This window comes from Theileria equi, chromosome 1 (genome assembly GCF_000342415.1).
Source record: "Theileria equi strain WA chromosome 1, complete sequence".
Classification (NCBI taxonomy): Eukaryota; Apicomplexa; class Aconoidasida; order Piroplasmida; family Theileriidae; genus Theileria; species Theileria equi.
Genome location: NC_021366.1, coordinates 15,086 through 29,045, shown reverse-complemented (window position 1 = coordinate 29,045; position 13,960 = coordinate 15,086). Strand labels below are relative to the sequence as shown.

The window sequence follows — 13,960 nt, the reverse complement described above, 5'->3', positions numbered from 1 at the left end:
TATTATATACGTTGAAATTAAAGAACAGGTACAAGTAGGCTTCTTGACAGCCATACAAGAATGTCATAAAATGTGCACATTGAAACATGTGCAATGTGTTCAAAAACATCTAAGCCTATGATATAAAATGCCATACTTCAGTGTGTAACCAGCATAGGTAAAAAAGGATGGTGTCAGTGTAGAAACACTATATTAGCCATAGTGGAAGTTACCTCTTTCGTGTTCTATCATTTTTTAAATATGTTACGATAAATTTTAACATTACATCTATGCTTCTGGGAAAATGTCCGAGTGTTGGCTAATAGCGTGTACAACTCGTGATGTTAACGATCGCGAAGAATTATACGCTTTACTAAAAAAACAGCTGATGAAAAGTAATACCGTTCAAGATGTAGGAGTTTTTGAGATACCAATGGATTTAAGATTTTCAGCATTTGATGATTTGTTGCTATGTGCAGACAATTTGGAAAAGGAGGATCAACTTGTAGAAAATGCCTTAAAAAAGGCACGCCAATTGGCCTTGGATATAAACCCGAATATGGTATTTAAAATAAACGCTGGTGGTAGACAATGGTCAGTATTACACTATTTAAGCAAATTTACATGGGATGATCGCAAATTTCCTAAATATGTACCACTAAATGAAAACTTAAAGACTCTTTCACAGTTAGTCCAGAAACTTGTCGATGATATAACTCTAAAGGCTATTGCGTATTCGGATTTAAAACACAAGAAACAACTGATGAACTCAAATATGGAAACCGCAACTATATACAGAGATCTGATCTATGTAATAACTCCCGACGTTGTAGAAGATCCAAATGATTTTATGGAAACTGAGCACTTGACCACAGTTATAGTTTTCGTGCCTTTCGGAGCTGAGGAGGAATTCTTGAGGGTCTATATGTCCCTAGCAACTAACATCGTCCCTAACTGTGCAAAAAATATAAATATCAAGTGCAAAAGTTACTCTCTATGGCGTGTTATAATCTTCAAATCCAGTGTGAATACATTTGTTGAGGGGTGTAAATCAAACAACTTTATGGCTCAGCAGTTTACTTATTCGCCTGAGCGCTATAATATTTTACTAAATGAGCAATCAAAACTTGAGGCTGATACACAACGACATCAAGCTCTACTATCTAGGATTTATGACATTGCACATTCTGACATTTTTACGTGCTGGATACACCTCAAGGCTATGAGAATATTCTGCGAAAGTGTACTACGGTTCGGGCTCCCTATAAGATTTGCCTGTTTTTATCTGTTTCCACTAAATTCCACGAAATCAAATCAGATCCATAAAATTTTGACGGATATGCTTCCGCAATACTCAAACTACGCCAAAAGTGGTAAGACTCTTCATGTGTATAAATCTGTGACATTTCATGTGTTCCTTATACACTATTCTTTAGGCAAAGGAGATCATTCAAATAAGGACGCAGGAATACAGGATGATTCGTACTTTCCATATGTCCACTTCAGCCTAAATGTAGGGTGACGACCTCTATCCATCACATACACTAATTAGTCGTACAATATAATTATTCCTATATCCAAGTACTTACGTGCGCTGTAAATACGATGCTTGTAAGTAGGATCGCGTCCAATCTGGCAACCAGAAGGTGCGTAACGGGATTTCAGAGAAGATTCGTAGTAACTGTTATAGACACTGCAGATGACTATAAATCAACCATTTCAAAGAATAATGTAGTTGTAGCTAAATTTAGCGCGAGTTGGTGTAAACCGTGCCAGAAAGCAAAACCAATAGTAGAAGAGCTAAGCAAAGAGTACTCGGAAGTAAATTTTGTCGATGTAGACGTAGATAATCTACCACAAATTGCCGACGAAGAAGGTGTAAAAACGATTCCATTCTTTAAAATTTACAAAGGTGGCAAATTTTTGGACGAAGTAATAGGTTTGTACCCGCTAGCTAACGCAAAGTAACATATAGGTTGTGATAAAACCCAGCTTAAGGACATAATATCCAAACATGTTGCCGAAAAATAGATTTTAATTCGAAATTCCTGTATAGAGCCTACTATCGTATGACATGCCACCCGCACATTAATTCTTACAATCTATATATAGTTTATTCAGATTTTCATGGCTAACGTGAATCTTAAATGTTCCTTATAGTTGTTCTGGACCATATATAATGGGTAAACTGTTCGAACGTTATCTGGAAGGTAACGATGTATATGAGTATGTCGAGTTCTCTCCAAATATTGGTGGCGCTACAGGTGCAAGGGCTGTGGAATCCATCTAACTACATCCAGGGAGCTTATTTCTACTAGTTTCAGAGGGCGTACTGGTCCTGCATGGCTATTTACAAAGTAAGTCCTCTACCTTTTATAGATGCACATATTCTTTTATCAAATAACTTCACAGAGTTGTGAATATTTCTGAGGGTCCATTTGAGGAATGTATGCTAACAACAGGTCAACACACAATCGTAGACATATACTGTAACAACTGTGGGTCCAACCTAGGTAATACATTAAATGGATTCCTAGAATAAACAAAACACGCAGGGTGGAAATATGAAGAAGCGATAGAAGACTCCCAGAAATACAAGAAAGGGAAATACATATTGGAAAAGGTAGGACTACCATATTAAGACTAGCCACTTACGTAGGCTCTACTCAAAATCAACAATCCAAACCAAAACTATGGCGAAGAAGATACCTCAGACGACTAATATTTGTGTATATTCAGCAACGAAATGTCTAATTAATTCCTAACTACGGAGGAATTGTGCTTCGTAAAAGATGTTTACAAATCTTATAATTTTTGTTACATATTGGAGCCTTGTTGTACTCGAGCTATATTGGAATCTGTTGATCCCTATCTGGGAGGTCATAATACTCATTCTTTGCGTCCTTCCTCCTAAGTTTGTGGTTGCTATAGATTGGGGGTGTTTCGGGGTCCCTTCTTTTGAAAATAGTGAGGCCACCACCTTCGTCAAAGACTTCGGATTGTTCTATTTCGTCTACATCGTCATCTGGCCGTAAGAAATCCTGTGGAACGTGTGCAAACTGTACACCTGGTGCCCTTTCCACATACTTTAGATTCTCCAGTATCTTTGTCTTTATCCTTTCAAGATGCTCCGGAGTGTTGTAATTAGTCATCTGTGAAGGAGTGAGATGCAATTGAAAATCTGGAGCATAGTAATCGTAATAATCATTGAGTGATATCTGGTTAGACATATCCTCGTGTTTGTCAAGTATAATACCCGTTTCATATGCCCAGCAACGCGCAACATTTCTTATTGTATAGCCACCGCCACCCAATACCAACAACGGGATGTTCAAAGAACGTACAAACTGGACGCAAGCCGCATGTCCCTTGATTGTCAAATTGAAACGTCCAAGACGGTCTCCAGTAAGTGAATCTGCTCCGCATTGTAAAACTATTGCACCAGGGCAATATACCTCTACACATTTTCCCACGACTACTTTAAAGAGATCCACGAAACTATCATCATCCATACCATCATTCAATGGAACGTTCACGCTATAATATTTACCCGAAGAGACACCAACGTCAGTAACATCTCCAGTACCGGGGAAAAAGTTTCCAAACTTATGAAAGCTAACAGTCATTACACGGTGGGTTACATAGAAGGCCTCTTCTACGCCATCTCCATGATGTACATCTATATCAATATACATGACTCTCGCATGATATTTCAAAAGTTCTAGAATACCGAGTACTATATCATTCAAGTAACAAAATCCTGATGCCTCAGATCTCTTCGCGTGATGCAATCCGCCAGACCAATTGATACAAATATCAGCTTGTTGGTTATTTAGGCGATAGGCAGCATCTATCGAAGCACCACTGCAAGATTGCTGGAACACGTAAAGACCGTCAAAAACTGGGCAATCAGTAGCCTCGCCCACGTTAAAACGCTTTAGTTGGTATGTAAAATCCCTGTAATTCTCAGGGCTAACTCCTGATAGGAAGTGGACGTACTCACTATCATGAAAAGAAAGTAACTCAGGTTCCACAGCCTTGTGAGGACGAAAAATTTCCATATGGCGATACAAATCATAACTCAAGACCAAAGCATGTGCCATGCGAATTCTCTGAGGCTTCATAGGATGCCCAGGGCCATAATAATAACTACCCACATCTGGGTCATAAAAGTATGATACGCGCTTATCCATAATAGTTTCTAGATATGCGAATTGTGTTGAAGCATGTGTGTATTACTTGTGCATAATGTATGAGCACGCAAAAATATGTAATCAGTGAATAATAGACATTAGAAAGCGAAATGAACGATAAGAAACTTACATAAACATTCAAGAATTAACATGAGAGAACATTTTAACCAAAAAATATAAAATACAACTATAAATAATATTGACACTACCGTTCAAGATATTATTTACTGGTCTTCACTATATTGCAATGTGTAATTACCATGGGGGTAGTATGTTCATTATACATTGAAAATGGGCGAAGGTTAAGTGTTAGATACACATTTTACTGAATGCGCGATATTTAGGGATGTTTAAATGATATATTTCATGTGTAAATGCGTTGCTGTGTATATTATTATCATTACAGTCATTCAATACTCTAGTGGTAAGTATTTGCATATATCATATCTTCCGTTGACAAACTTTTTAAAATCATTTTAGGATTCAAGCATGGCGCTCATAATCTATTTTATGATACCTACAGTTCGCATAAATCCTCCGGTATATATCGCAATGGGCTTTCGAAGGCACACAGTAACCTGAATTCTGAACTTATAGGTATTCCTAATAACCGTTCTGAGGATGTTTCTGCTTCTCCAAAAACTCTTCTTCAGAAATGTGGAATAGCATCTAAACTGACATCTGGGATATGTACCATACTACCAGTTGGCAATAGAATAGTTAATCGCATAAAACGTATAATTGCTACAGAAATGTCCAGTATAGGTGCAGCAGAAGTCACTTTTCCGATTATGCAATATGCATCTCTTTTCAAATCTGGGTCTAATCCTTTTGATAAAGAGTTATACAAAGTTATAGACAGAGACACGCAGGAACATGTTTTGAGTCCAACATGCGAAGATTTGGCTACAGTAGTACTTAGAGACGTTTGTTCTCCGTTCTCTAAGAAGTTTTTACCCCTATTGGTATACCAAGTAAACACTAAATTTAGAGATGAGATACGCGCAAATAGTTTAAGATGCAAAGAGTTTATCATGAAAGATGCCTATTCGTTCCATTCTGATGAAAGTTCCGCGGAAGACATGTATTCAAAATTTTTAATAACCTACGGGAAGATCCTTGATACCATGGGTATAAAATATCATACAAGGGAAATGAATGAAGCCGTTAAGAGTCATGAGTTTAGGGCATACATGAGCAAAAACAGAGAAGATGAAGATGAAACAGTAGAGGTCGCACATATCTTCAAATTTGGTACCTTATATACAAAGAAACATGAAATGGAACATGAGGGAAGCGGTAGAAAAAAGGAAGAAATTCACATGAATTCTTATGGTATGGGTATTTATCGTTTACTCAACGTTCTAGTATATAATAACTTTGATAAATATGGCATTAAACTACCACAGGTGGTGGCACCTTATGATATAGCCATAATATCCTGCAATGAAGACACCGAAGCTGCTGTAGCTGTCAAAAATTTTCTCCTTATGAAGGGACTATCTGTTGTCCTTGATATAAGAGATATTTCTATAAAGGATAAATTTGCTGACATGAAGCGAATTGGTGTACCACACCTTCTACTCCTATCAGATATTTTCCAGTCAAAAGAAGTAAATGTTCCTGGCGCAGAATTAGTAGCTGCACTTTCCGAGGGCTGCAAGGTTTCCAACTATTATAATTTGGGTCAATCTAACGAAAACATAACTGCAAAGAATCAAGAATGTAGCATTAAAAAGTATCTCAATATGAGAGTAGAATATCATCCCAGAATTACTAATGACAGTTTTATAATTCCAGTACGTGGTTTTATTGAAATATTAAAAATTTACAAGTATATGTTTAAGCGTGTGTTATATCTGGTGGGAACAGTCATCCACATTGCTCCCACACGTGTTATCACGACATTCCTGAGGCTATCATATGTGTGTCTCGCGACCATTAAGTATCCATATATTACACATTTATCTTTAAATTTCATATACGGGGATGTCAGGCTAAGCTTTGATTATTTGTTAATATGGCTTTTAACATGACAAACTATAAATGGGCAGACATTGCGAGTAGCGAGTCGTGTAAGTTGTCTTTTCACCTTTTATTTGTTTTTCCCTACGATTTTCCTAAATTTTTGGTATAGGTGCCTCGTTCGGGAGAACAACGATGATGCTTATTGAGCGACGCGAACGATATAATGCGATTTATAAGAATGGATCGGACCAGCATTTATCAAAATATGACAATTTTAGTAATAAAAATAAAGGGTCACACTATATGCTTATGACCAACGATTCGTACGTTGATAAGAATAGCGTTCCGGAATTTCATGATAGCAAAACCCGGTTAGATTTAAAGTTTAACAATGTAAAACTTAGCGGTTTGTCACATGGTAAGTGTGTGGTGTATGAATTATAAATTATGCTTAGATAAAATAATAATCGATGATAAATCAATCATCTTAGACAAGTCTCTAAGTCTAGATGATGTGTCCGCTCAGAGTTTGAATTTCAATAACCCAGATGATCTTATTAACCAAGATGAGGTGATAGATAATAAGAATGTTGTACAGTCTTTCGCAAATTTCCTTTGTTTACCTGAAAATGTGGACAAGAGCTTGTCCCGGGTAAAACATCCTAATACACACAAAGATGTTTCAAATGGAAAAGAAAATGTAAATTATAATGCACAGGCAAATGTGCAATTTACACAAAATTTTGATTCCAATGTAAATCGCTCGCTCCAAAACGGCACACCTGAAGTTTCAGGAGCTACGTCCGGGGAAGCGAATAAGAGAATGAATAGCAGTAGTATGAATTACTATGACGATGATACCAAACAACTGTTGAATCCCACAAAGAAGGCGAATTTTGGTATTAAAATGGATAAGAACCAAAAGGACGAACTTTCACAACTACTTTTGGGACAGCTCAGCAGGAATGATAAAAATAAAGCTATAGAGGATACTAACACCAGGATATATAGTAGACTCAAAGATATTGCTATCGGAAAAGCCACTAAGGTACGTTCTCTATCCTATTTTCGCATTGAGATCTAGGGATACCAAAACTACATTAAGAAGGTGCCCATTGCTGAAAGGGGTCCAGACGATCCGCAGACTCCAAATTCGAAGGAGAATATATCTGCTTCTAGATTTCGCGCAATCTACAGAGCATGGCGTACACACTTGCATAAGTACGATAATATCACATAATACAAATCCTAATTTGTTATGGGGATCTGTATACACATTTCACGTCGTTGTCCCTTTGTCAGCCCGTATGATGAGCAATATTGACAAGGATATCGCTCAACTAAAGAATTGCGAGTACTTGAGCGAAAACGAAGTTAGATTGCTCTGCAACAAGGCCAAGGAGATATTAATTGAGGAGTCAAATATACAACACGTGGATTCTCCAGTTACGGTTTGCTTATATCCATTAAAATATCAATTTACTAGGTCTGTGGTGATATTCATGGTCAGTTTTACGACTTTAAGGAGCTCCTAGAGGTAGGAAAGGACATTCCCGAGACCAATTATCTCTTTTTGGGTGATTATGTAGATAGAGGATATTATTCTGTGGAAACATTTCTATTATTACTTTGTTTTAAGGTGCGTTATCCTGATCGTATAACGTTGATACGTGGTAATCATGAATCTCGGCAAATAACGCAAGTGTATGGGTTTTACGATGAATGCATAAGAAAATATGGTAGCGTAAATGTATGGCGTTATTGTACCGAAATATTTGACTATTTCGCGATAGGAGCACTGATAGATAACAGATACTTCTGTATACACGGAGGTCTATCCCCGTCGATACTAACTATCGATGAAATAAGATATCTAGATCGCAAACAGGAAGTTCCACATGAAGGTCCAATGTGTGACTTACTGTGGAGTGATCCAGAGGCGATGGATGGCTGGGGAGCCTCGCCGAGAGGTGCAGGTTTTCTCTTTGGTGGAGACGTTGTACGCCAGTTTTGCCATCAAAACAACATACAAACTATCGCAAGGGCACATCAGCTCGTTATGGAAGGATATAAATGGTGGTTTAACAAAATGCTTATCACAGTATGGTCTGCACCAAATTACTGCTATAGATGTGGAAATATCGCAAGTATAATGGAGGTAGACGAAAATCTAGGTTGCACATTCAGGAAATTTGAAGCAGTACCTCCTAACAAACGAGGGGTTCCAGCCAAAAAACCACTCCCTGATTACTTTTTATAAATATTAGTCATAGGTCTATGTCACTATAATTCGTCAATCAGTTCATGCCTATATTTGATGAATTAATATATTGGAAGTTTGTGTAATCTTCATTGCTAGGAATACGTTCTTTGATCTGTCTGTTTTTGTACCACACTAATCTAAGAAGAAATCATATTCAACCATGTTTGTCTCTGTGGAGTAATATTATAGGATGTTCTATTCACTATTTGATATTGTGTAGTATCTGTATTTATCTATTAAAGGCTGTATGATTAAAACCCTTATCATTATTAATCTCCTGAATCTTGTTTATCGGATATCGTCTTGATAGGATTTATCCCTGAGTCCAAACAGATGTTACTAGAGCATATAACTAGATATGGTGAGCAAGTTCATAGTAATATTTGAAATGTCACTGCAAATATAACAGTAAAGATATCCACAATCTTAGATACAGTATGTAGTTTTCTATGGAAGTGTATGTGGCCATTTGATTTATAGATCCTATTCTAGAAAATACTGAGATATGTGTTAAATTAAGTTGTCCCGAATTTAGATTATTATATATTACCCTTACAGAGCCTCAAGTTTTTCCTCTGGTTCCCTTTCTTCAACTCATATTCTTCTATCGTTAGTTAGACATACAAAGTAGTACGCGGTACTCTAGTTTGTATGTAGGCTTTGATTTTGTCGGTACAGCTATTTTTCTAGATGTATATAGATAGGGTACTGATCTATACCTTAAACATACAAATATATTGTAATGATAAATGTAAATGTTACTACAGTATGGCCATGGAATATCTGCATGATCAAAGTATAACCTAACTAGGAGTGGATTAATCGGACAGGATATAATGGCAAATGACAAAAAACAAATTGATATTATTGTATAGATTCGCATGAACCATTAGAAAAATTTTCAATGCTAATACTCGAAATAAATACATTAATTAGGAAGGCTGGAGATCATTAATACGTTAGTCAAGACAATGGCAAAGTACTAATTAAGCGAGGGAACTATGACTTTGACTTGGTCATAGTATAGAGGCACTCCTCACAGGTATGGAGTATATAGTTTAATGAGTTAAATCTCCACATGATCTAAAAGAAGGAACTCTCCCTCCTTAGATGGGCATCAATATCAACACGACCCTCATTCCAAATACACATATTCCGAACCATTTTATCAACCATAGTAGATAATGGGTAGTTGTAAAATGGGAAGGGTGCACAAAGAGAGTTCCCTGACACCCGGTCGGAGAACATCTGACTAGTAAGTACCAGATTTAGTACATGAACATAGAATTATTGTACTAAATTATTCTCGTTAAATAAATGGCACTAGGCCAGCATTATACAACCTAAAGTTTTGCCTCAATGGCCCTGACCTTGGATCTTGCATCCTCGGACAACAACAAACCTAACCTTGAGATGATGTCAACAGCCAAAACATCACCAATCTTAGCTGAGACTTCTGGATGATAGCCCTTGAAGTAACCATACAAGTAGCCACCCAAGTGGAAGGTGCCAATACCAGTAAGATCAACGACCTCACCAAGCTCAGGAGGAGCAAAGTCAAATCTCTTGCCGTGCTCGAAAACAACTGCACCCTTTGAGTCCAATTGAACGACAACCAATTCAAACTTGCTATCAGCAGTACCAGTGCAAAGAGTAGCCAAGTGAGCGTAAAGTTGTTCAGAGTCCTCAAGACCGTAGAACTTCTTGAAGTCCTTCTCGTTACCAGACAAAACAGCAGTGGCCTCAACAACAGGCTTGATACGATCGTAAAACTTGGTAACGCAGCTCACACTAGCCAAGTTGAACATGAGCTTCACACCCCTCTTCAAAACCTCATCGACAAGTCTGGTGGCACTGGGCAAGTGCTCGTCACAGAACTGGAAGGCAGAGATGAAGAAGTAGTCAAAGTTTCCAACAATTGAGTAGTCAACTTGATCAGGGTCAATTTCACGGGAAGCACCGCTAACGGGGAGAACAACACGCTTAGCATCGCTGGAAACCAAGATGTAGTTGTAGGTACTCCTACCACCCTTCTTGACCAAACAGTGATCCTTCACGTTGTACTCCTTTAGTCCAGCGGAAATCATAGCACCCTTCTCATCATCAGCATACTGACCAAAAAGAGAGACGTCGCTGCCCAAAAAGCCCATGCCCCTTGCGACATTAGACATACCAGCAGGACAAGTAAACACAACCTCAACGTCCTTAAGAACAGCCTCAAGAGCCTCAGGGCTCAAAACCACAGTGGAACCCTTCTCCAAATTGTGCTTTGCCAAGACCTCATCAGAGACGAAGGCGTACAAATTGACGACTGGGTCGGCCAAACAGAGAACGGTACTATCCTTGTGAGCAGCTGCCATCTTCAACCAAATACACCGAGAATGCTAACTAAATTGGGAGTTTTGACTTTCAATACCACGAATATAAGAATATACTCGATGAGAACGTAGAAGGCTCAGATAGAGGGAGAATAGGTATATGGGGTCCAGGAATGAGGACCGACAACAGACCCGCATGGAAGTACACAAGCTTATAGACGAATGAAACCAGAAACCTGAGGGTAAAAGTCTAATCTAGTAACTGGAAATGAGGCTATGGAGGTGCAGAACATATACCACCAAATGTCACACTGAACACTCCCTCAGGAGACAATATAGACACCCTACCCAGCCCCTACGATTATTTCGGAGTATTAATGATACATTAGACCAATAGGCAACGTGTAGAATCCGTACCAGATCACGCACCAGTACCAAGACACCGGACTTCATTCCCAGTCTGGATTCCACCCTCCAGATGCCATGACTAAATACTCGTGCACATTGTATGCATAAATCGTTGAGGAAGATTCCATAGCACCTGGTCTTCCGAGATAAACACCCATAGACAGAATGATACGAGCATGTGGGATGTACCATACACGTGGAGGAGTGAGATTAAGATGGTAACTCACGTCTACCATGGATAGGATCCGTACAAGAGACGAATAGACCGAGGTTCTGGGTAACAGCATTATTATCCCCATATTAGACGCATAATTCCAATAATGAAGTATATTGGGCTTTGATCCTACCTTCTTCATCCTACTAATAGTCCGTGGTTCGCACCAGTATTGGTAGTAAAGTTATTTGGTTCTCTTGATTACATAGCTTGAAGTTTATTCTTCATTCTTAATCCTTCTGCTGTAGTTTACTCGGAAAATGTCTGACTCCGCCCCCGCCGTTACCGCTACTGAATTTGTTCCAAAGATCCCCGGAAAGGAAGATCTTGGTCCAAAGGATGTTGAATTGTGTTTGTTCGGCCCAAACCCTGACTTGCCAAGGTTCATTTACTATGGTGTTAGGTTTGGTACTGCATACGAAGCCGAACTCACTCCTGGTGTTGGAGACAGAATGCTTAAGGTTAGCAACAAGTCCTTCGTGTTCTGGGAGCCAAAAGAGGAGGGTGAAACTGCCACAAGCTTCTTTGTCTTTTTCAGTTATCAGCCCTTCCAAATAGTCAAGTTGACTTATGCTAAGGCTGACGGTTCCCTTCACTATCTCTTCTTCAAGGGTGATATCAGTGATTTGAACTTCCCGGGCACTTGGGAAGTCATTACTGAGGAAGAGTACAACACTCTCTATCTTGAGGCCAAGAGACCCGCATCCTTTGAGAAGGACGTTGTTTTGGACCTTGCCAAGTGCGAGAAGCATCCAGAGACCACCCAAGAGGGTGTATATCTTGACAGAAACTTCAATGGTTACATTCATTTGTTGAACTACACCGCACTATATGGAAACAAGATCACTAAGCTTATGGATGGTGAGCATGAGGTCTGGGTTGCTAAGCCAGGTGAACTCTGCTTCACTATCTTTTCCCCTTTGATCAACGGGAGGGCTGACAAGATCCGTCTTATCAACTTGGCTGATGGCAAGTTCCATCACAAGTTCTACGTCAGGGTTGAAGGAAAGTTGACTGAGGTCAATGCAGCTGCTTACTACTATGATTTCAACAACTATCCTTTCCTCGGAGATATTGAGTTGAACCTGAATGCTGAAAAGTTTGAAAAGTTGTGCGTCATCAAGGGTGAAACATTCGGAGTTTGCTACGATTTGTATATGTTGTCTCGTCTTCGTATGATGCAAAGACTCTTGGAGGGTGATGAAGTCATCTGGGTGAGACAGGAAGGTCAGGATCCTAGTCACGTCGCTCATCATAGAGGTAAGGATGCTTCTTTTGTCCACATTGTCTTCTTTGATGAAAAGCGTGTTCTTCACCATTCATTCCACAAGAAGGTCACAGGTGGTAAATGGACCACTGTACCTGAAGCTGAATTCCCAGATAACTGCAGATTTGTATTGGTTTAAGGATTTATCTGGTGTTAGTCTTGGTCTGACTGCTTCCCATTTATGTCTTTTGCTTTCGGTAGGATTATTATTTTATTATCAAGTGCAGTCTCATAACTTTTATCATGCCGACTATTCTATAGCTGGATGAATCTAAAATGCGGATTTAGGATGTAAATATTGGTCCACTCGTGAGTGGTTACAAAAACAATTGGAAGGTGGTATTGGACTGGTGTGTGCTACTACATTTCTGTACTCTGAGTTGCCGTAGCATACTTTCGGCGTTATGAAGGCATTTGGTTGCCTTATAACTATTGGTAAGGTCGTTTTGCGGATTTAAGGCTCTATAGATGTTATTTGCATCGCTTTTTATCTGTTATAATACACAACGGTCTCCTGCAGTTTATTGCTAGGGTAATCTATGTAACAATAGCCACTCCTGAAACTTTTGTAGGATTCATTACTTTGTAGATATATTCTCTCATTACTTACACTGCAAGAGTTCGCAACTGCCATATTTTGCTAGTTAGTGTTGTATCTAGTTGTCTTCTTTTCAAGTGCTGGCCACCGGTAGGTCGTTGAGTTCGGGAGTTGATTGTAGAATTTTCATTTTAGTATCGTCTGGATCCCGTAACCCTAGTGCAAATGATAAAACAGAACAGCACGGAGAGATGTACATAGCTTGTCAGGTACTGGATTTGTACTTATAACGAGGGGTTGTTCTGTTTTATCATTTATCCAAGTGTAATTCAGAACGAGATTGTGATTATGTCTTTAATACCTCTAGAATCATTTTACTTCTAAATAATGTTGGTTTTACCCAAGCTTGTACATATAAGATAATAGTGCCAAAACTAATAACACACATAAAACCAACCTTGCACATAGGACAGCTTAATTAGTACTATACAAAGGAAAGATAAAAGTAAATAATTGCTATTGTTTATTTCCCCGCTCGTATGATGCTACAATAAATGAAATGTTTGGGTAATTAACGGTCCAATTATCAATGAGTAGGGTTATGTTAAATTTAAGATTTCCTATTCCGTTTGCATGCAATATATAACATATCGAAGAAATCTAGAATATGGAGACCAACAGTGCCATTATTTGGTAAATTATTACTTGTTATAGAAATACCAACTCTCTTGAATTTGAATTCTACAATATTGATAGCCGTAATGAGACAAACTTATCAAAAATGCTTCCACACTGACAAATCATTTAACATT

At 38.5% G+C, this 13,960-nt stretch overlaps 9 protein-coding genes across 9 annotated transcripts; 7 read left to right on the top strand and 2 right to left on the bottom strand.

Moving 5' to 3' along the window:
* Positions 1 to 283: 283 nt before the first annotated feature.
* On the top strand, positions 284 to 1,501 carry BEWA_017580 (vacuolar ATP synthase subunit C, putative; the record flags this gene model as incomplete). Its single annotated transcript, XM_004828526.1, has 1 exon — positions 284 to 1,501. The coding sequence occupies one exon, from the start codon at positions 284 to 286 to the stop codon at positions 1,499 to 1,501; it is 1,218 nt and encodes a 405-aa protein (XP_004828583.1).
* An 83-nt stretch (positions 1,502 to 1,584) lies between these two features.
* BEWA_017570 (thioredoxin, putative) lies at positions 1,585 to 2,010 on the top strand (the record flags this gene model as incomplete). The annotated part of the gene is made up of 2 exons (XM_004828525.1): positions 1,585 to 1,918; positions 1,955 to 2,010. 2 exons carry the CDS (start codon positions 1,585 to 1,587, stop codon positions 2,008 to 2,010), a joined length of 390 nt encoding a protein of 129 aa, XP_004828582.1.
* A 148-nt stretch (positions 2,011 to 2,158) lies between these two features.
* On the top strand, positions 2,159 to 2,701 carry BEWA_017560 (yippee zinc binding protein family member protein; the record flags this gene model as incomplete). The annotated part of the gene is made up of 5 exons (XM_004828524.1): positions 2,159 to 2,205; positions 2,244 to 2,336; positions 2,392 to 2,492; positions 2,535 to 2,602; positions 2,639 to 2,701. The coding sequence occupies 5 exons, from the start codon at positions 2,159 to 2,161 to the stop codon at positions 2,699 to 2,701; spliced, it is 372 nt and encodes a 123-aa protein (XP_004828581.1).
* Positions 2,702 to 2,825: 124 nt separating this feature from the next.
* On the bottom strand, positions 2,826 to 4,172 carry BEWA_017550 (histone deacetylase, putative; the record flags this gene model as incomplete). The annotated part of the gene is made up of 1 exon (XM_004828523.1): positions 2,826 to 4,172. One exon carries the CDS (start codon positions 4,170 to 4,172, stop codon positions 2,826 to 2,828), a length of 1,347 nt encoding a protein of 448 aa, XP_004828580.1.
* Positions 4,173 to 4,538: 366 nt separating this feature from the next.
* Positions 4,539 to 6,208, top strand: BEWA_017540 (prolyl-tRNA synthetase, putative; the record flags this gene model as incomplete). The annotated part of the gene is made up of 2 exons (XM_004828522.1): positions 4,539 to 4,596; positions 4,653 to 6,208. The coding sequence occupies 2 exons, from the start codon at positions 4,539 to 4,541 to the stop codon at positions 6,206 to 6,208; spliced, it is 1,614 nt and encodes a 537-aa protein (XP_004828579.1).
* Positions 6,209 to 6,332: 124 nt separating this feature from the next.
* Positions 6,333 to 7,380, top strand: BEWA_017530 (hypothetical protein; the record flags this gene model as incomplete). Its single annotated transcript, XM_004828521.1, has 3 exons — positions 6,333 to 6,558; positions 6,596 to 7,188; positions 7,225 to 7,380. The coding sequence occupies 3 exons, from the start codon at positions 6,333 to 6,335 to the stop codon at positions 7,378 to 7,380; spliced, it is 975 nt and encodes a 324-aa protein (XP_004828578.1).
* A 60-nt stretch (positions 7,381 to 7,440) lies between these two features.
* BEWA_017520 (serine/threonine protein phosphatase pp-x, putative) lies at positions 7,441 to 8,444 on the top strand. The gene is made up of 2 exons (XM_004828520.1): positions 7,441 to 7,591; positions 7,627 to 8,444. The coding sequence occupies exons 1-2, from the start codon at positions 7,448 to 7,450 to the stop codon at positions 8,398 to 8,400; spliced, it is 918 nt and encodes a 305-aa protein (XP_004828577.1). The 5' UTR covers positions 7,441 to 7,447; the 3' UTR covers positions 8,401 to 8,444.
* A 1,243-nt stretch (positions 8,445 to 9,687) lies between these two features.
* BEWA_017510 (kinase, pfkB family member protein) lies at positions 9,688 to 10,845 on the bottom strand. The gene has a single exon (XM_004828519.1). The coding sequence runs from the start codon at positions 10,761 to 10,763 to the stop codon at positions 9,747 to 9,749; it is 1,017 nt and encodes a 338-aa protein (XP_004828576.1). The 5' UTR covers positions 10,764 to 10,845; the 3' UTR covers positions 9,688 to 9,746.
* A 638-nt stretch (positions 10,846 to 11,483) lies between these two features.
* Positions 11,484 to 13,184, top strand: BEWA_017500 (hypothetical protein). Its single transcript, XM_004828518.1, has 2 exons — positions 11,484 to 12,570; positions 12,678 to 13,184. Exons 1-2 carry the CDS (start codon positions 11,604 to 11,606, stop codon positions 12,689 to 12,691), a joined length of 981 nt encoding a protein of 326 aa, XP_004828575.1. The 5' UTR covers positions 11,484 to 11,603; the 3' UTR covers positions 12,692 to 13,184.
* Positions 13,185 to 13,960: the final 776 nt, after the last annotated feature.